The sequence below is a fragment of the Manduca sexta genome, chromosome 17 (assembly GCF_014839805.1).
Source record: "Manduca sexta isolate Smith_Timp_Sample1 chromosome 17, JHU_Msex_v1.0, whole genome shotgun sequence".
Lineage (NCBI taxonomy): Eukaryota > Metazoa > Arthropoda > Insecta > Lepidoptera > Sphingidae > Manduca > Manduca sexta.
The window spans coordinates 8,092,857-8,112,945 of NC_051131.1; the positions used below are offsets into that span (position 1 = coordinate 8,092,857).

Sequence of the window (20,089 nt, forward strand, 5' to 3'; positions counted from 1 at the left end):
AGCCCGGTGTCGGCCGCCGGAGACAGTCTCCGGCGCAGTCCTTGCCGCCTACGCCACTGGTAACGCACCGCGGCCGCAGAGCCGTGTCCAAACTGTTACATCACGAACGTTGTACGCACAGTGTCAAAGGCTGTCTCCGGCTTTCCTGTTTGCCTTGTGCTCTTGATACACTGTCTAAACGGATAACACTGATGATAGCCAGCTTCTTAGATTGAAACTAGGTTCACGCATTTTAAAATTCTATCCGTATCTTGCCATTTTTGGAATGTCTTGAACTTCTCAGGCTTGCACTGTTCGTCTTTGAATTATGTAGTTGAGAATGTTACTTAGGTTGTATTTTTGTCTTGACGTTAGATCGCTTGGTGCTCGCTTTAGTATTTTGTTTACATGTGACGTTCGTTGTTTCAGTGTGCGTCCAATGGCCGGAAGGTGAGGTCGCAACGTATGACTGTATGAACCGTTTCATTTACATACTTATAACTAATTTACTTTATACATATAGTAACTAAGTGTTGAATTATGTTCGTATTCGATTTGCGGCCGGTTTCAATAAAATGTCTAACTATTACCGGAAGTTAAAATGTATAATATGTACGCTTAGTAGCCATCGGCCCACTTTTCTGGTGAATAAATTCATGAGAGAAGTATCGATCCAAAATATTGATCTACCGTCCTGTGGGTTACTTTGACGTAGTCAACTGTTAAGTAGTGTAATGCAAAAGACTTGGTGTATTTTGAAGATTGCTTTGGTCCTATGGGCATAACGTAAATTATATCATTTGTCATTTACATTTAAGTAGCATTAAAACGTTATTTAATCGAAACTGTATGTCTTAGATAGCTTACTAAGTTTAGAGTTAGAATATTATTTAGACCAGTCGTAATAGATCGAATTTGATACAATAAGGTTCTATGAAAAATCTCAAAGTACAAATATTATAAAAAGTAAAAACTGCCTATAGCGATGCCTCATATTATAAACATGATGCATCATGCGCACACAAACTCGTCACATGTCGAACGAAAAATGTCACTTGCAATATACAACGTCGTTCGTCTCGACAAAGTCCTCGCGTGTTTGCACATGGCACTGAATAATTCGCTATTGAGAGAGCCGTCCCGCGGAACAAATAAGTGGCGTCCGTTGGAGGCGCACGGACGCCGTGTAGTGAGTCGGCAGCACTGCGGGCGGTGAGAGTGAGTGTGTGCGCAGGGCTGCGGGTGTCCGGCGTGACGTGGCCGTGGCTGGGCGCGGCGCCGGCGGCCGCGCCCGCGCCGCCGCTCGTGCTGGCGCCGCGCGCCGCGCAGCGACGCAGGTAACGCATGTTAGCACTTAGCCCTGTGTGTTGCATGCATGGCGCAGCCCCCGGCGTGCTGCGCGCGCGCTCCCCGCGCCCGCCCCCGCCCCTCGCGCCGCACGCCCTCCCGCACCACCCGCACCACGTCCTGCCCCGCGCCGCCGCCTACGCGACACAGTTGCACGCATACGCACCGTGAGTACATCCTGACGCACGCCTCTGCACCGACCTCCACCCCACCTCATTTCCGTTCAAGTTGTGTCTCACTGCTGTTACGCACCGATAGATTTTTGTGCCCTTCACCAATACGCGTTGCTTGTCGCCATATAATATCTTGATATTACGATAATCCAAAGTCTAAACGTTGAATATAGAAACAATGTTCTAAGAAAAAAGTAAACACTAAATTAGTCCTTCTAGCGTACTGTTCAAACCATAGTTTTATATACTGGGATGCACTACCTTAAGGGCAATTACAAGCGAGGTTCGAGGGGCGTATGAAAGTAATATATTGAACATACTACACACTGCGCATAAATTTCGTAAATAACGCACATGTTTTTAATAGCAACGAATACTTACTTGAGTTTAGTATTGTATTTGTTTGTAACAGGAGGCGCGACTGTTTCCTTTGCCACTACTCACACTAATCCAACTCCCGTTCCCATCCACTCTCACGCTCAAATCAACGCCGGTATGGTTTTTTTAAATATTTTAACTAATTTCCTCGCATTAAATGTCACTTAGTTCACAGGGTGAATTTCTGAGGGCATTAATGACAGCTATCTTATCTGTAGCTACAAAAAAACTTTCTTAGGACATTGCCCATCATTCTTGATGACATTGAATAAATATACAGTGCGCAAGATAGCGGTCAAGTTAAGCAAAATCTTTTGTTGATACCAATCGATGCTGTTGCTGATAAAGATAAAAAGGCTTTATTGATTTTTGTTTATTAATTGACCTTCAATATATGCATATGTACGTACATACAAATTAAAAGCAAACTGGAGTCGGGTTCCTAACAAAATGTTTGGTAATTCTTTTTGCAATTTTTGATCTTAAATATACTCAACCCTCTTAATAGTGAGGTGACCATTAATTTTATTGAAAATTTTAACCTAAAATGAAAATGAAAAAAAAAAATACAATAATACGCCATTTTTTTTCCTAAGTATAGTCGTTCAAAATCAATGGATGCAGATCTTAATGTTTTCAAATATTGTCGACAGTCTCCTAAGAGTTTTCTTGTAGCTACTGTGGTTCAGGTAACTGCATTTACTGCCCCGACAAAAAAAATCAGCCTGTATAGAAACCACAGCGTAACTAACATAATCCCATTAATATGCTTTAGTGCACATAATGAGTAAATTGTGCTTTTCATGTCTATGAATACTAAATAAACAACTGTTATAGATATTTTTCACTCTTCTATAGAAACTTTCTCGCAATGTAATGTATAATATCAATAGAACTTATTAAACTTTAGCGCTTGCTTACCGTACTGAGTAAAGTCGTTATTACGTATCGCCATTAGTGGCGATGTTGTTTAAATCAAGGTATTTAAGTAAAATTAAATAATTAATATGTACTATTATAAATGATTATCGTATAATTATTGTGTCTTTTTTTACTCCGCAGTGTATATTACGATCCGTTCTTAGCTGCAGCGACAGCTGACTCCAACTACAGACTTCAGGTAACTTACTGTTTGATACTTAACTTAACGAGTATGTTCATGGCTAAACAAATAAGTAACGTTATGCGAGCTCAGGCCCGTGCTCGAGGCTCGTTCTCTACAGTCTACATACATGACAAGCATTTAGCGCGTGATTAGTGTAAGAGGCAGGTTTGTGCGAGGCCGTGGTGACAGTGCGTATGTTGTTACAGGCCGCGAAGCCCGCAGTCGAGGTAAACATCACGCCTTTAGAGCTCACTGCTCAGATACAAATGATATGTGACTATGACTGTATCTCTATCGCTTCCTGGTTCATGTTCCACCACGCTATAGTTTAAGTTCAGTATTCATTGTGGAGTGAGTGCTGGGATTTTGTTTGCTCCTTGTATTCGTATGGACTTGTCGATATTGGTTGGTAATCCACCGTAACGCAGGATGCACATTGTGTTTGTGGTAACCCAGTTGGAGTGCGCACGGGCCGCTCGCCCGCGCCGTTTGCTTACTGTTGAGTTTTCCTTGTTCGTCGATATTGTGGTGGACGCCTTGGACACAGCCATGCGCCGCAACCGTCAGCCGACTCTATCAGACGCTAACTCCATCACGCTCCGCGTAGAACATTGAGCCCACAAAACTCAATTTCGTCACGTACTAACAATCGTCGCAGAATATGTAGTTTAGTCAATCAGTATTTTTGGTTATTATATTAGTATTTTTTATCATCTAACACTGCATGCTCATCGATCACCATAACGTTTTATGCATCGTCGCGACATCGGGTGGCGGCCACGGGGAGGTCGACACTCGTCGCCGCAGCGCGCAGGCGCGACGCGGCGCGACCGCGGATCGCACCCGATAGATCTTGCATGCGGACCTTCTTTATGTGTAACTATATTATGGTCACGATCACGATCACTCGCACGGAAGGGCGCGTGACGCTCGGTCGGACCCACCGGCTCCGTGGGCTCGCAGTGTCGCCGACGTGACGTAACCGTGGCGTGTCCCACAGGCGGCTGCAGCGGCGGCGGCCGCAGCGGCGCCCCTGCTGAAGTCCCCGCTGGCGACGGCGCAGCACGCGGCGGCGGCGGCCGCGGCGGCTAACTACGGAGCCGCGGCCCGCGCCGCCGCCGCCGTCAGCGCCGCGCCCGCGCCGCCCACGCTCGCGCCCATCGCCGCCACGTGAGTGCACACCGCCCTCCACTGTACCACCCCGCCACCACACCACTACACAGCCGCACCTACAATACATACAACTAAATCTTACTCCTTTACGCGCAACCGACACTTTAAAATTAATTGAATTCAGTATTCCCGAAGAGCTAAGTGATATATTTTTTATTTATCAACCTACAGTAGAATTCAAGGCCGTAGAGTTCTAGTGACGTCTAACTCACTTTCAGCTTGGAGATAGGTAATCGTTATTATGACGCTTTACCTAATCTCAGTTAGAAGATACACACAGTACATGTTTATCAGCTTGTGCATCTTTTAGAGCTGTATTACGTGTAATAATGTTCGCTGCATGACTCACTCGCTCTTGTAGCAAGCAAAACATATCGTATAATGACACGGACACAATAACTGGCCAACAACGGGCAAACTACTCCGTGGTAAGAATTTTTTTTTTATTTAGTGTAGGTACACTATTGTACAAAAAGCTCACCACTACGCGGTGGTATGCTCAATATGTTTGCCGGTTATTATAAAATCATTATATAATAAATTGGTATTAATTCCAGATATGGGAGAGAATACGCTGATCCTTATTTAGGTCACGGCATAGGACCGGTTACGGGATACGGGGTAAGAAACTCGCACATGTTGTAATTTGTATTTATTTTGTTCCGATTTGATGTATTCTCTTGATAGAGTAAATGGTGAAATTAAGCTAACATTTAATTGCATCTAAGAATTAATAAATAATACAAACGGATAAATAATATTGAAATAATATAATCTACTGCACTCCACACCCTGTCTTTCTATTTCTCATTTTTATATCCGTCCCATGGTTGTCTGGAAGACATTGTCTAGAGCGATAAGACCGCCATTTGTACATGTGCCTTTTGTCTCTCTTTTCTTCTTTGTATCATTTTTTCCGTTTGGTACGATATAGAGTAAATTGATAAATAAATATTACTTAAATATACATTTCCATTATTTAAGAGCTTATGATTATAGCGATCTCTCGAGCTAGATTAATAAAATAAATCATGCGATTTGAAATCATTATATCGGACTAATGATGCTAATTTGATATTATTTTCAGACTGCAGTGTATCGAAGTGGTTACAACAGATTCGCACCGTACTAAGCCAGTGGAACAAAATATCGATTTAACTCGAATAAAAACAATCTTCGTCACCGTTACATGACAATGAACTCTCTTTATAATCGTACAAAAATGTTTAATATAAGGAGACTGTGCTAGCCGACTATTAAGTAGCTTGGATGGCGTTTATATAAATAAGAATTCAAAAAGGGTTGGCAATGAGAGTGGTGAAGTTATTCGCATTACAGAGACCGCGTAATGTGGACGCACTTCTGGAGCAAAGCCAACTTGGGACTTATGAAATACCAAAGTCACTAAAATTTCTAACAGAAATAGCTTATTTAGTTAAAGTATGTTGTAAATTATTTGTATACCTGATGCTATACAAGTGCGAGCAGCTAAACCGTGTTATATCGTTTCGCATTGTACATTGTAAGAATCATTCGTAGCGAGTAGTTATTGATTAGAAACGCCGTGACGGCGCCGTGACCGCGCCCGGCGAGTGCGAGCAGTGCGCCGCGCAGCGCGACACCACAGCGACAATAGAGGAAGGGGTTCTAAACTATTTAGTGAGCTTTGCACTTGCATATCATAATAAAATTAAATTGTAAATAATAAAATCATGAAGCAAGTTCGAGATAATGTGTTGGTTATATACATGACATTCGGGAATGTTATAAAAATTACATTTTAGAAATCAATTTTAAGTAACACTATGTCGGCTCACGATAGAATGTAATCGTTTCGGATCGTTTGAGCGCTTGTATGTGAAGTGGTTTTAGTGTTCAATTTTTTTACAATACTTTCATAGAATTATCCCTGGAAACAGATGGATGTAACTAGCGGCCAGCTCCTCCTTACATTTAGAATAAGACGTATTAAACGTGAAAACGTTTCTTTGAAGTTCTGGTTCAGTATCATACAGTTATGTGATTAACTCCAAGTGTCGCCGTGTCGCGATAAATGCACCTTTAACTTGTCTATTAAACTTGTTAATATGAGTCTGAACCACTCCTTCAAAGGAACTTGACCAAAGTTGTTTGTGCTAGTATCATATAGACAATGCAGAAACCAAGTCTTACGTAATACGTACTAAAGAAATAATTTTTATGGTTCTACCTTAGATTCTCATACTGCATGGTGCGACGTTATGATGGTGCCATTTTATTGGTTGTTATTTGAAAATATTTTATTTTTCAAATGTTACCTTGATGTTACATAATCAGTAAAATAATAATGTTTAAATAGTTATAAGATAGCACTTCCAACACCTCCGAAGGTACCATTTGTCGGTAGCGTGAGTTCAGAGCGACACCCAGTCTCCCGACCGCTCGAGTGGTACAGTTTGTCGTGTTGGCGATTTTCTACTCGATACTTTATTGGCGTAAATTAAACGCGGTTTCCCCAAATTCCCCTTTCCGTCGTGTTTTCCGTACTAACTTATCGATAGTCAAATAATTGACTTGTATCCGTAGGTCACCATTGTCAAATTCCGAATTGAAATTAAAAACCATGTTGCTTTGTAATATTTGCTTCGCGACTAACATAGGTATCAGTAATCAGAGTGATGAATATTTACACGCAGACGTTCTTAGTTACGGTTTGTATAATCGGCTGCTAGTTAATTAATGTCGTAAAGTTTTACTGAACGTAGAAATAACGCTTTAGCTGTAGTATTGTTAAGGAACGAAGGGAACTCCGTCGAGTTCTTACATATCATTGAGATTTTCTCCTTGTAATTTATGTTTTAAACGATACCGTCTCCGCACGGAGTCTCGTTTCTACAGTGCTATTTTAATACGTTATAACTAAATTTACTATGTTTTCATTTTAAAAACAAACACGCATACGGGTCCAACCGTTTTAGACGTCGTAAATTTTAGATCTAACACTTGCATTAGGATTATTAAATATTGTAACGTCTACGAATTCGCTCAACGTTTATACCAAAGCACAAAAACCCATCGATTCTTACGTATTCGGAGAACTTGCATGTCCATTCATTTCATCTCGATAGATTTAATAGTCTTTCATTTAGAAAAACTTACATAATCTATATTGTACGCATACATTATGTACATAATTGGAACAAATTACCCTAATATTAATAACTAGAGTTTTCGTTTTACTTAGTATATTTTCTCGTCGGACATATCTAATTGCCATCTAGATTAGTGTTAACTTGACATACATACACGTAGTTCAATGATATGATTTTAGATCTGAAATATTTTATTTTCATTTGAACAATTTAACTCGTATATATAACCTAATAAGTAACTGAACACTGGGTCGAATGTTTCACGTTGTTGTCATTGAGCAGAATAACTTCCGTGTTGCACGCGCCTGCGCAGTCCGCAGCACTCGGCTCTGCACCGAGTACATCGGACGGACTAGTTGACGTTTAACGTTGTATGGACGTGCATTGTGTATGTAAGTCCCAGTGCCGGCTGTCCACGCCGCGACGCGACGCTCACATATCAACGTAAAATGTATGTATTTTCTATCGTTTGTACAGATGTTGTGTGTATAGACGGGCCGTCTTTGGGCGTCGTCTATGATGATAGCTTTAATTAATAATTATTTAAACGTTAAGGTGATAATGTTCGCCCAGTTGTTTGTTCTAACCGTACGTACAGTCGAGTCAGTAGCGATTCCATGACATTTATGTTTGTCTTCAGTTGTTCTAGTCTTTTCGCGCACAATATTTTAAAATAAAGGTGCTCGTCCGCACGGTTGCATGTGTTTATACGTAATAAGCTTCGTAATCGCCTACCAACGTTTATCAGATTTGTTTCGAGTAAAATCTAACGTTCTATTGTGTTAGGTTGTTTGTGTCATATTTTATATTTCTGAATTTTAAATACACTCACCTGTATGTGCCACTGGCTTTATATCTACTGTAAGTTATTTTTATTATTAATACGTTGTACAACGTACTCGTAGTGTCGTTGCAGCTTCGAACAATATTTCGTGCTTTACTGCTGAATACTCATGCGTGAATGCGTTATTTTAAGTAATAGTTTTGTAGTTGCTATATTTAATGCAAAACTTTTGTATCTGAGTACATAAGAAAGTACACGTGATTTGTATTGCATCGTTTAATATTTTTAGTTTTGATAAGTATTTCATCAAGAAGGAAATAAACGTAGGTCACAAATGCTCGTGATGTATACATTTTATGATGCAAGTAAATGGAACGGGTTTCGGTCGTTTATTATAAATTTTATGTTTTTTTATACAACTGTAATGGGAATGTATTTTCTATTTTTCTTTAACACCAAAACTCGTAGCATTTATTGACATCTTGAAAAATTGATTATATTATTTTAAATATTTTGTAGATGATTTTAACGACAAAGTAATGGTAAATCACAAAAAAGGAAATAATCGAAACCTAAGTTTTTATAAGATATTTCTTAATGTAAGCCAAATTGTTGTTACATGGAGAAAAATCAGAATTTAAATTACATATCTGACAAAATGGTTAGTGTGCTACAATAAGATTTTGAGAAAAATAAACATCAAGAACAATGTATTATAAATATAATCATTAAATTAAGATATATGTATTTTTTAAAGGCAAAATGTTTCTCAGTTTTTAGATGTTAAATTTTCATAGTAGTTTTCACGTTTCATCATGCTGTGCACAAATTATACGGCTTCGATTGTGTAACTTTAGATGTTAACATTAAAATTGTTGTTATGTGCATAATAAGTCATATCAGTAGTGATGTCGGCAGTCGCCGCGCCACTGGAGCAACAATAAACTGTTATAGAGGCGACGTCGCCTCGCGTTGTAAATACTGTTACGGGCGTCGTGCGTCTAATAACTAATGTAACCTCGGATTCATATTGTTAACGTAGCCACAATTATTAAGTATCACTTGTTCGTCAATTGCACTCGTCGACGCTGATCTGTTGTGTATTTAGTGTATTCAGATATTATTAGCAAAAACGTTTACGGCTGGGCATTCGATTGTACGCGCCGCATTGAATTCATACACGTATCTGATCACTTATTACAAAGCACACCACCGACCGAAGTATGTTTATGGATTTAATGAGGACGTTCGTGTTGTGGCGGAGTAACGTCGGCGCCGAGTACTGCCCGGCGACGGGCGGTGAGCGGGGCCGAGCGTGGCCGAGCGCAGGTGTAGTGCGTACTACGCAGTAGGCCTCCCAGTATTCGAAATACTTTATACAATACCGTGCTCAATTCCCGTGTCTGTACATTGTAAGTGTAATATTAAAACTTAATATTTATAAAGTGTAATGTAAACTACAACAGATTTGTTACGTAATGTCTTCCGTTGGGCACAGTTTATAGATACTTTGCACATTTTATTGTTGCACGGACCGTGATGAGACTGCAGTTTTCGTTACAAAGGTTTCGGGCCAAGTGCACAGCGAGTTCCGGAAAACGATTTGTGATAAAATATATAATTATTAGAATTTCCTTTTTCGTGCGGCAATTTTTAATGAATTGCAAAGCTGATTTTCTCTTTTATTGTAAATATAATATTTTTTCGAATGAAAAATTAAATGAAGTGAATCATTTAAAAGCCTTTGGCATTGTGTACTCATTTATGTTATAAATAAATTATAGTATGCAGATTTGTGTTTTGTTTTTCCTTAAACCCCATGTTTACAGATAATTTTCAAATCTGTATTTGACAGAACACGTAGATTACTTATTAAAATATTGCTCTTTAATCCAAACGTAAACTCTGTCATTATTAATCGCAGCATTCTAATTATATTATTTTTGTAAATGGTAGTGATTGGGCGACGATGATAATATAAATTTATGTCGATAAGATTGCAAGGTTTTCGATAGTAAGTTATAGGTAATCATACCTTATTGTTAGTGTGAAATAATTAAAACAAATGGAATGGTGAGATAATCTGTCAGTGATAAGGGCTGCCGTTGCGTCTTTGCGCAGTTTGATTCCACAGCGCGAGCGCACTTCAGTGTTACGCGCTTCGGTGAAGTTAATTAATATTATGTTTTTTAATATCGCAACTATTTAAGCTACATTGCAACAATGGGGCTGTGTCCCCCGTTTAGGTGGTCATCTAAGGGTGGCTTTAATTTAGGCAATTTCACAACTGGTGCGACCACACCCGCTCGACGCGAAACTATTATTGTGAGTAACTTTATAAAGCGTTTATTGCTGAAATATTTCCACTAGCTATTAAGTATTGTATCTGCTTAACGTTGTGTTTTGTTTTCGTTTGATCTAATCGCGGACATTTTCTGAATGACATATCCAAGGAAACTGAAGTGATGAAAGATAGGGTAATCCCCAAAAATACTAGCTATCTTGAGAATATATTTTCAATTTGTGCTTTTGAATAGTTATATATATATATATATATTTTTTATGAAATGCATAACTTTTATACACTTGAATAAACTTTACTCAATGTTATTTGACCTTACAATGGTAGTCATTGAGTAGAAACTATTTTATAGTAGTCAGATGACAAATTCAAACAATATCGAACAGATAAGGAGTACATTATAATAGTGTAAATTTTCTCAATTCTACAGTCATATCAGTTGACGACGAGTCAATATTACCTACCTTACCGATTTATATTATTAATTGTGATAAATACAAAAATCACTGCAAGATAACATCTCCTAAAGTCGTTAAGCTATTAATTAAGTTATCTACTGGATTTCCGACATTATCCCTTTCGTCGCATCTACTAATCCTATAAAGAGAACCGAAGGTGCCTTCAATGGCGTGGCGTGTTGTTTGCCGTATCATTACCAACAACTTATACGACCAACGCCAAAGAACGTTCCCTACCTATCTACCCTTTAATATATATTAAATATGCAATATGTATCTATTTATTAAGTCAGTTCAGCAGCTGTTACTTCTAAATATAATTACAGTCCTTACATATTTTTAAGATATAAGTAAGTACCTAATTGTAGAAGGTACACAAATTAAAAGAAATGTTCACTGTACTTCTGAACTTGGTCTTAGGGACGACTGAACATATTCCGTGAAAATCAGTCTAGTAGATATCTATGGCATTATTATGAATCACTTTATTAGGTACCTACACCTATTAAGTATTCGTATATTGTTTTCCAGCGGAGCATACACCTTGTCTTCTAACTGAATTTATTAAGTCTTTCTTCCGCTATTCTGACCTGATATCTTCTAGACCCAAGATACTTACACTACTATTAGTTTAGGGTCATTCACGCCTTATATCCCGAAGGGTTAAGCAGACGCGCTACCAGAGCACTCACTTTCCGCCATGTAAATTCCGCCATATCGGATACCAATTTCGGGCTTCGGTCTGATATTGAGCAAAAAAAAAAATAACTAGCCCATCCTGTAATCGAACTCGAGACCCGACATTAACCCAGGCTTAATCTAGTTTTCACATATTTACCTAATATTATCTTTAAACTTCGAACCGACACTGAAATTTGAGAGTCGCCTATAAGTACTTACTATTTATACTGCCATCAGAGAAGAGTGGCGGCATGTTGTGAAGCTTAAGCCACCAACACCTGAAGAGATGACCACGACCGCTCTGTCAAGAGTGATACAGACAAAAAAGAACATACTATTTATAATTATTTCAGAATCCCATTCCTGGGGATTGAAATACCGAGTTTCTAGAATATATCCACTGTCAGGTTTTGCGAGAAAGTCGAAAACCGACTTAAATAAACGAAACACATAAGTATTATACTTTCATTAAACTAATTAATACTTACAGAAATAGTAATTAAAATATAGGATAATTATATAAATACCTAGTGATTATTAGTATTATTCTATACAATCCTATACGTAAGACCTATTTATTTGGATAGCTATTTTAGACATTTTTTTGTCATATCTCAAGTGGTAAAAATAATCAACTCTTAACACTCAATGCTTCCTCTCTCTAGCTTTGTTTTGTTATCACAAGATACCTATATTCGTAGTACGGAAGTTTGTGTAAGGACGACTTGTAACTACATTTTGATTTCTGTATGTGTTTGCAGGGCCAATTCAATTGCTACAAGCAATAAGTACTAGAGCGCTAGGACCCAAACGTTAAAAAGTTCTATAAAATATATAAAACCAAGTCCCTCGCCGGATATGTCTGCCTGTCTGAACGCGATAAATTCAAAAACTACACAACTGATATCGATGAAATTTGGTATGGAGATAGTTTAGACTCTGGAAAAGACATAACCTATTTTCTATCCCGGGAAATGTATAGCGGGACTTTTACCCCGAAAAATTATTTCGCGCGGGCGAAGCCGCGACCTAATTACAAGTAAATTGGTTGTTATGGCTATTTAGCATTGCTCCAAAGTTTTGAAAAAAGCAACTTATTTGACTTTAAATTATTACAATAGAAACATCTGTGTAGATTCTTACCTACATCCGATAACGATAAGTTATTCGCTAGGTTCATAAAGGAGGTGACCCCAGTAAAACGGCGCGCTAGCCATATTTTAAGGAGTTAAGATATGTAAAATTCAATTTTATGTCCACTTTGAGCGTCAGACAAAAAATAATATAGGCATTCTTCATAAATATTTTCCAAGAAATAAGTACCTAAGTAGTTTGGCTTATGGTCTTTTACATAGCGGCATCCTAAATCTATTCGGAATTTGTAAGTAATACGAAATGGCAATGTCACTAAAATTGTAAATTCCACGCATCTTATAAATAAGCCTGCTTATACAATTCTTTTTACGTTAGGTGTCCACCTAAGTTAAAAATAAGGTTAGGTAAATATCTAACGTAAAAATAATTGTATGAGCCAGGGTAAAACCAAAATCTTACTATTAAAATAAAAAACCAAGCTTCTGAAAATGTAATATGCATCCTATTAAAAGACTCCAATTAATAGACATAATCCTGTTACATAGATATTACCTGAAGAGCGGGAGACCGTCAGACGCATCAATGGAGAAACTACAAATGTCAACGGACACGCTATTGGGTACACAGAGCGCGTTAATAATAATATACCTAATAATACGGACAAGAAGATTAGTTACATGAGCATTCAAAGTGGAAATACCAGTTACAGTAGAAATTCTGATGCTGAATTCTTCGATGAGCGAAAGAGTAGTGCCGGACGTAAAACAATAGCAGAGATTGTCCGTATGGACCCTGACAAACGGCCGCGAAGAAAGCGAGGCGTCATTGCACCACATGTACCACTCGACGTTACGAGGTCCATTGATCTGCAGCATGAAAAATTCGAGAAGGATGAGAGGTCAGTCTACTTATCTAGTAGGTATTGATTCAATTTTTACATAAACCCGCGGCTATTCAGACGGTGAATGCCTTAAAACAATAGGCTGCTATTGAGACTAAGTAAGTTAGTGTGACCCGCAGTATATTTATTTTTTGTATGAATTTTAATTGCTAACACCAAGCAGTAGGAAACCATTGGATTTATTAAATATCTAGTAGGTGTTTATTGATTTGTATACAGGTCAGCGCAGCAAATTAGAAAAGCTATATTGGCAAATGATTTTCTAATAAATTTGATGGACGAAGAAAGACTAACCGCTGCAGTAGAAGCAATGAATACCCAAGAGTTTCCAGCTGGAAGTCTTATTATTCGTGAAGGAGAAAGTGGCAGTCATTTGTTCGTCTCAGCTCATGGTCAATTTGAGGTCCTGAAAGGCGGTCAGGTGGTGAAAACATTCGGGCCGGGAGAAGCATTTGGTGAACTAGCAATACTTTATAAAGCGAAACGCTTTGCATCAATAAGGTGTAAGTATTTTAAATTCTCAGTATACCTATATATTTTTTTCTTTTTAATCTTAGGTACCATATAAATAAATATAATTACTAAGATATCAAACATCGCTTATTGCTTCTCTGTTATTTAGGTATTTACCGCACAAAATAACACGCATATTGTTGTATATTGGAAGTTGGCACACAATATTTTCAATCTAACCGGTGCGGCGACCTACTTATACCTACTTATTACTTTTACCTACTCAAGTAATTTTGATTCCAATACCAATAATAATATGATATCTCTGTATTAAAAAATTTAAATCCCTATAAACTAGACAATGACATAGATAAAATGTGTTCGTACAATAAAAAAAAAGAACAATTGCAACGATTAAGTATCGATGTCGGGGGATTTTTTTACTAATTTAAATTTGCTGAAATCGACATCGAAACACTTACTTAGATATAAAAAAAATAAATAATAATCCTAGTTTTATTTGCCGCATGTTTACCAATCACAGTAACACTGATAAAAATATGTTCGCAGAATCAAACATAAAACAGTGGCATCGATTTCGGAAGATTCTTTATTAAAGTAATACAAACACAATTAATCCTCGTAATCATTATTGTTACAAGAAAATAACATATTTTTTTCAATCACCGCATTATGTTTACCTATCAATTCTTTTTAATCAGCAGAACACGTTATCTACAGTAAATTCTTTGTCTACATAGTGCATTGGCATTAATCAGACATATCCGGTCTTTGATCATAATATACTTAATATTAATAGGTACAGCATATTGTACGGGTAAAATAACCTTATGGTTCGCAAACACTGACTTGACCTTCATTTGAACTATTCTACAAAACATACATTTTAAAGTTTATAGAAGTCCTGTTGAATTTGAGTGACGCATACATTCGATTTACAATAGATGCTATAAAAGTTTTATTTAATTGATTATTTCACTCCACTTAGGTATAACTGAAGCAAAGGTATGGACGCTAGAACGACGAGTTTTCCAAAAAATTATGGTACGAAGCGGCCGTCAAGAACAAGAAGACAATGTGCGGTTCCTCGCTTCCGTGCCACTTCTACATGGGATTCATGAAATAGAATTAGCTAAAATCTCAGAGTTCCTAAAACGAGTAAGTATGTAAAACATTTAAAAATATGTATTGCAATGTCAAGATAACGATACTGTTGGGGTATGAGGGTGACGCACTAATCCTTTAATCACTGTCATCTATAACTAGATCAAGGTATCGTGATTTGTGATATCAAATCACTAAATATTAAAAAATAAATTACTAAGTACTTATCATTATTTTTTTGTCGCCAGCAACTAAAGATGCTTCATATTGCTAGCGAACATTTTGAAGTCTAGCTAAACTTTTTTATTAGTTACTTACATATTTTATTAATTTGTTTATTCATATTGTATAATATTGTGCTACTATGGCCCTTTTATACGTCCGCGATTTACCGTTTGTTGATCATGATATCTCTGGACCTAGACCTAGAGCTTTGAAAATCGGGGGTATGTTTATTAGACAGCTGGGTTAGAATCTGCTAAACATGGGTTTTATTGAAAACGAATGCTAAGAGGTGCTATTGAAGTTATTTCGGAAAGTACTTATTAAATGAAATAACCACAATCGCGATTAAATTTACCGTTGAATTTGCACTTAAAATTCATCTGGCATAAATTCAACTGTTTTCTTTATTGTTTAGGAGTTCTTCTCAGCCGGCACACCCGTTGTCCGACAAGGGGACCGCGGTGATAAGTTTTATATCATCCGCGGCGGAGAGGTAGTGGTAACCAAACGTGAAGGCGAAGATGGCGAGCGGCGGATTGGTGTTTTACGTCGTGGAGACTACTTTGGAGAACAGGCATTGTTGCACGAGGACCGGCGGCTGGCCACGGTCACGGCACTGCCGCCTGGCGTCGAATGTCTCACTTTGGAACGAGGGTATATATCCTTTTTATTCGCGTCATACTTTATTAATTATAATTATTTATAAGTAAGAACACAAACTATGTAGTTACTTACGTAAATCAAATTTAGAGTATAAATGTACGTTTGTACTAACGCCGTGCTTTTCGTTTTAAAATTGTGTTTTCAGGCCCTTCACTGAATTACTAGGGAATATAGATGAACTTAAAAATACAATACACTCTGTACCGCCACCTTCGGAACCGAAAAAGGCATCACAAGTAAAGAGCGGTAAATATTTTTATACGTTTTAAGGATAAAATAGTTAAGTATTTATATGTTGTCTTTCAAGTTTACTGTCATTCATAATTGCTTTTTTACAGAATTTGAAAAAGTAGAATTGAGAGACTTGGAAATAGTAGGCACACTGGGCGTCGGTGGCTTCGGACGCGTGGAGTTAGTTCAATACAAACGAGAGCCAACGCTTACCTTTGCTCTCAAATGTCTCAAGAAGGTGGACATGGTGCAACAGCAGCAACAAGAACATGCTTTTAACGAGAAAAATATTATGATGATCTGCAACAGTCCGTTTATTTGCAGGTAAAATTAGTTTTTATATTATTTTAAAATTTATGATTTTCGTAAGGCAACGGCTGAATCGAGCTGAATCGAGATTTAAGCGCGAGACAATGAATACGTTTCCCATATCGAGACAATTCTTCAGGTCACTTAACACATAGCACGGGTTTCTCCCACGACGAATATTCAGGGGGTTCCTGAGATTGCAATATGATAAGAAGGTATTTAGGTACTTACCTAAATTATCTCGGTGCAATATGATAATTATGTGTACTTATTATGTTTTTTTTACTAATACCCTTTGAGACACTTGAAAATCCAAATTTTAATCCGATAAGGCTCATTACTCATTACTCTGACCCGTATCCAGCGATGGGATCGTCTATGTTGTAAATATTATAACCAGGAAAGGAATACTAAATTGATAGATACAGTTAGCGGAAAATTGTATTAACAACAAAAACATACCTGAGCATGATAACTCAAATAATAATTTTAACTAATTTAACCCATGATTTCTTTACAGATTGTATCGCACATTTAAGGATAATAAGTACATTTACTTCCTAATGGAGCCGATACTAGGCGGGGACGTGTGGACTATTCTGCAGAAGCAACGCTATTTCCCAGAACACGTAGCTCGTTTTATGTCAGCTTGTGTTGTTGAAGCTTTCCAGTATTTGCACTCCAAAGACATCATCTATAGGGATCTGAAACCAGAGAACTTAATGCTAGACAAGCTTGGTTATATAAAATTGGTAATAAAATGTTTTAGTTATAATTAAACAATAGAGTTATCGTCTTCAGACAACCTAAAATATATGTAAATACTGTGCAGTGTGCGTGGGGAGAGTACTCGGCAATAAATGTTACACATCGAGCCATATATAGAAAGAGAGCCGGCAAATTAACGACAATAAGTCGTAGTTATAAGTTATAGAAAAAAAAACGATTATTTTTATCTAAAGCCGATGTTGTTATATTTACTGCCAAATATTGTACCTACCTCTTTTTATAGCTCCATGTGAGAATAGTATTTTTTGCCGAATAGGTACTGAAGACATGTTTTTAGCATATTTATTTTTAATATGGCAAATTTTTAAAATATTAATTCTCTTAGGTTGACTTCGGTTTCGCTAAACGGATATCACCAAACAGTAAGACGTGGACGTTCGCTGGCACTCCCGAATATGTTTCACCAGAAATTGTACTCAATAAGGTAAGCTTTAAGTATGTTCATGTATATTTAAAAAAAAATAGTTCTTGCCAAAGATTACATTCTCCAAGAGTTGTAAAATGAAATAATTGGTCCTTTGAAACCTAAACTTTCCTACAAAATTCCATGCAACATTTCTGTGGACGGGAAGATAATAATTTGTTTTGCTTTAGGGTCACGACCGCGCAGTGGATTGCTGGGCACTGGGCGTGCTTATACATGAACTATTGGTTGGTAAGCCGCCGTTCCGAGCGCCTGGCGGAGATCACATGAAAACCTACACGCTCATACTGCGTGGCATCGATGCCGTCACCTTCCACCCGCGAGTCGCCAAATCAGCACAAATGTTGATAAAAAAACTGTGCCGAGCCATACCCGCTGAACGACTGGGCTACCTTAAAAACGGTGTAGCGGATATCAAAAACCATAAGTACGTTCAAAATTATATTCTATTATGTAATACATTATTCCATGACGCCATCCTAGGTACTTGAATTTTAACGTGTAGCATATTACGAATTTAACACGCGTCTACATGAACGCCTGAATATGTACGCGTAATGTATATATCTACACTCGTACACGACAAGCGGATCAACGGATACAGGCCGGTAAAGGACATCTACCTATTGTGTATACACAATAAGTATACCGATATGAACTTTTGTCTGTTGCCCGACTTATAACGTCCAAAAATGTTATTTATAAAGGCGAATGTTTATGTTTTCATAATATCTGGTTGTTTGTAAAAAGTATTTAAACGCAGAAACTTCTGAACAGATTTGGAAAAGTATTGTCATACAGATCCTGGTTAATATGATAGACTATTTTTATGTCGGAAAACATAGTGGAAAATTCACGGTTCATATGAAACACGGATGGAATGGGGACGCGTGCGAATGCTAGTATTTAGTATGAGCCTAATCCTGATTTTATCTTCCTCCTACCTGCAATATCTTTATTTCTCTAATCATATTCGTTTAACGTTTGTTAACGGTAATCAAGTCAACTCAATAATATTAAGAATATATTGAAATATGCTTACCGACCAATAACTTCCATACGAACAGAGTTACAGAATTTAAATCTTAAAAGTAGGTATAATCTCATCTCATCTCATCAGCCTATAACCGTCCACTGCCGAACATAGGCCTCCCCTAGAGCGTGCCACGTTGCACGGTCCTCTGCTTTCCTCATCCAGTGTCTATCGGCGATCCTACGAATGTCATCGGACCAGAAGGTCGGAGGTCAAGCATAAATATGGTATATTGTTTTAATATTGTATTACAATTTACAGATGGTTCCTGGGATTCGATTGGGAAGGACTGCGAGATAGGAGATTAAAGGCGCCGCTCATACAACCAGTAGCTAACGATTTAGACATTTCCCACTTCGAGAAATATCCCAAGGATAAGCTCCCCCCTGATGAGACGTCTGGCTGGGATTTGGACTTTTAATATATTTATATCCGCGTGTATTATACTTATATACCTAATTGTAAAATTGAATACATTTTCATTTAACGTATAGGTATACTTACTTAGTTTAGAAATTACTTAAACTCTATTTATTTTTTAACTAATGTTTCAAAATCAGCTCCATAGTATTTATTACATTTAATGTAAGAACATTGGTAGGTATCCACCAATACTTCGAAAATATTGTCTATAATCTAATGGATAATACTGTAGGTAAATACGTGCCGATATTTAATTCAATATTTTACCTCGGTTGCGTTTAATGATGAGTCCTACTTGCTACCTTTTTTTATTAAAAAAAAAAATAATAAAAAATACAAACAACGGTAAAACCATAATGTTTGCTTCATTATTTTCCTGCCCTTAACCCACTATAATATGGGGTTCATATTGTAACTAGAAATAGGTTTTTTTGCATGTTGCAAAAAATTTACTTAATTTTGACAGTCTGCCTAAAGTCAGCCCTTGTTGTCTCCTATCTTTAATAAACCCAGATTGTTGCAGTTGTCTTATCTGGGTATTGAGCCCTAAACCTTACGCTCCATAATATTAAGAATATAATTTAAGCTGTCACTAGACCAAAGACGCCGGAACCTTAATTACTTATGTGATGCCAGAAATGTTTAAACATTTTGATTTATTTCCCCAAGTTTCAAACCTACACCCACACCTACACAAATTGATAACCTAATTACTTATAGACCGACGTGCTAAAATCCATTTGATCTTGGATTTCTAGTTCAAGTTGATTGTGACCGTTATATTTGCATTACAAATCATTTCGTTACACTATGTGCAAATGTAGGTATACTAAACTGAAGAGATTAAACGTTTTCAATGAACTAAATTGAAACGCGCCCGACGATGTTAGGCTGTAGCTTCACATGT

General features: G+C 37.5%; 2 protein-coding genes across 9 annotated transcripts in view; both read left to right on the top strand.

Moving 5' to 3' along the window:
- LOC115443173 (RNA binding protein fox-1 homolog 1-like) overlaps positions 1 to 9,862 on the top strand; it is a 58,810-nt gene extending 48,948 nt beyond the window's left edge. For 3 of the 8 annotated variants that reach the window (XM_030168467.2, XM_037439521.1, XM_030168463.2), the window contains 7 exons: positions 409 to 450; positions 1,364 to 1,493; positions 2,940 to 2,997; positions 3,189 to 3,209; positions 3,983 to 4,152; positions 4,713 to 4,776; positions 5,243 to 9,862. In XM_030168467.2, coding sequence (XP_030024327.1) covers positions 409 to 450; positions 1,364 to 1,493; positions 2,940 to 2,997; positions 3,189 to 3,209; positions 3,983 to 4,152; positions 4,713 to 4,776; positions 5,243 to 5,287 — 530 coding nt within the window. In that variant the 3' untranslated portion in view covers positions 5,288 to 9,862. Of the gene's footprint in view, positions 1 to 408; positions 451 to 1,213; positions 1,317 to 1,363; positions 1,494 to 2,939; positions 2,998 to 3,188; positions 3,210 to 3,982; positions 4,153 to 4,712; positions 4,777 to 5,242 lie in introns of all 8 variants that reach the window. The other 5 variants (XM_037439522.1, XM_030168466.2, XM_037439520.1 and 2 more) reach the window with 4 other exon arrangements.
- A 283-nt stretch (positions 9,863 to 10,145) lies between these two features.
- Positions 10,146 to 19,539, top strand: LOC115443172 (cGMP-dependent protein kinase, isozyme 1). The gene is made up of 11 exons (XM_030168462.2): positions 10,146 to 10,395; positions 13,152 to 13,504; positions 13,727 to 14,010; positions 14,970 to 15,139; positions 15,726 to 15,964; positions 16,119 to 16,219; positions 16,312 to 16,528; positions 17,034 to 17,265; positions 17,628 to 17,726; positions 17,897 to 18,153; positions 19,021 to 19,539. The coding sequence occupies exons 1-11, from the start codon at positions 10,294 to 10,296 to the stop codon at positions 19,178 to 19,180; spliced, it is 2,214 nt and encodes a 737-aa protein (XP_030024322.1). The 5' UTR covers positions 10,146 to 10,293; the 3' UTR covers positions 19,181 to 19,539.
- Positions 19,540 to 20,089: the final 550 nt, after the last annotated feature.

Excerpts from the sequence above, each read along its gene's own strand:
- LOC115443172 (XM_030168462.2), top strand. The coding sequence starts at position 10,294 with ATGGGGCTGTGTCCCCCGTTTAGGTGGTCATCTAAGGGTGGCTTTAAT. Across the intron at positions 15,140-15,725 it reads TCTCAGAGTTCCTAAAACGA|GAGTTCTTCTCAGCCGGCAC; the intron begins GTAAGTATGTAA and ends TTTATTGTTTAG. Across the intron at positions 17,266-17,627 it reads AGCTTGGTTATATAAAATTG|GTTGACTTCGGTTTCGCTAA; the intron begins GTAATAAAATGT and ends TAATTCTCTTAG.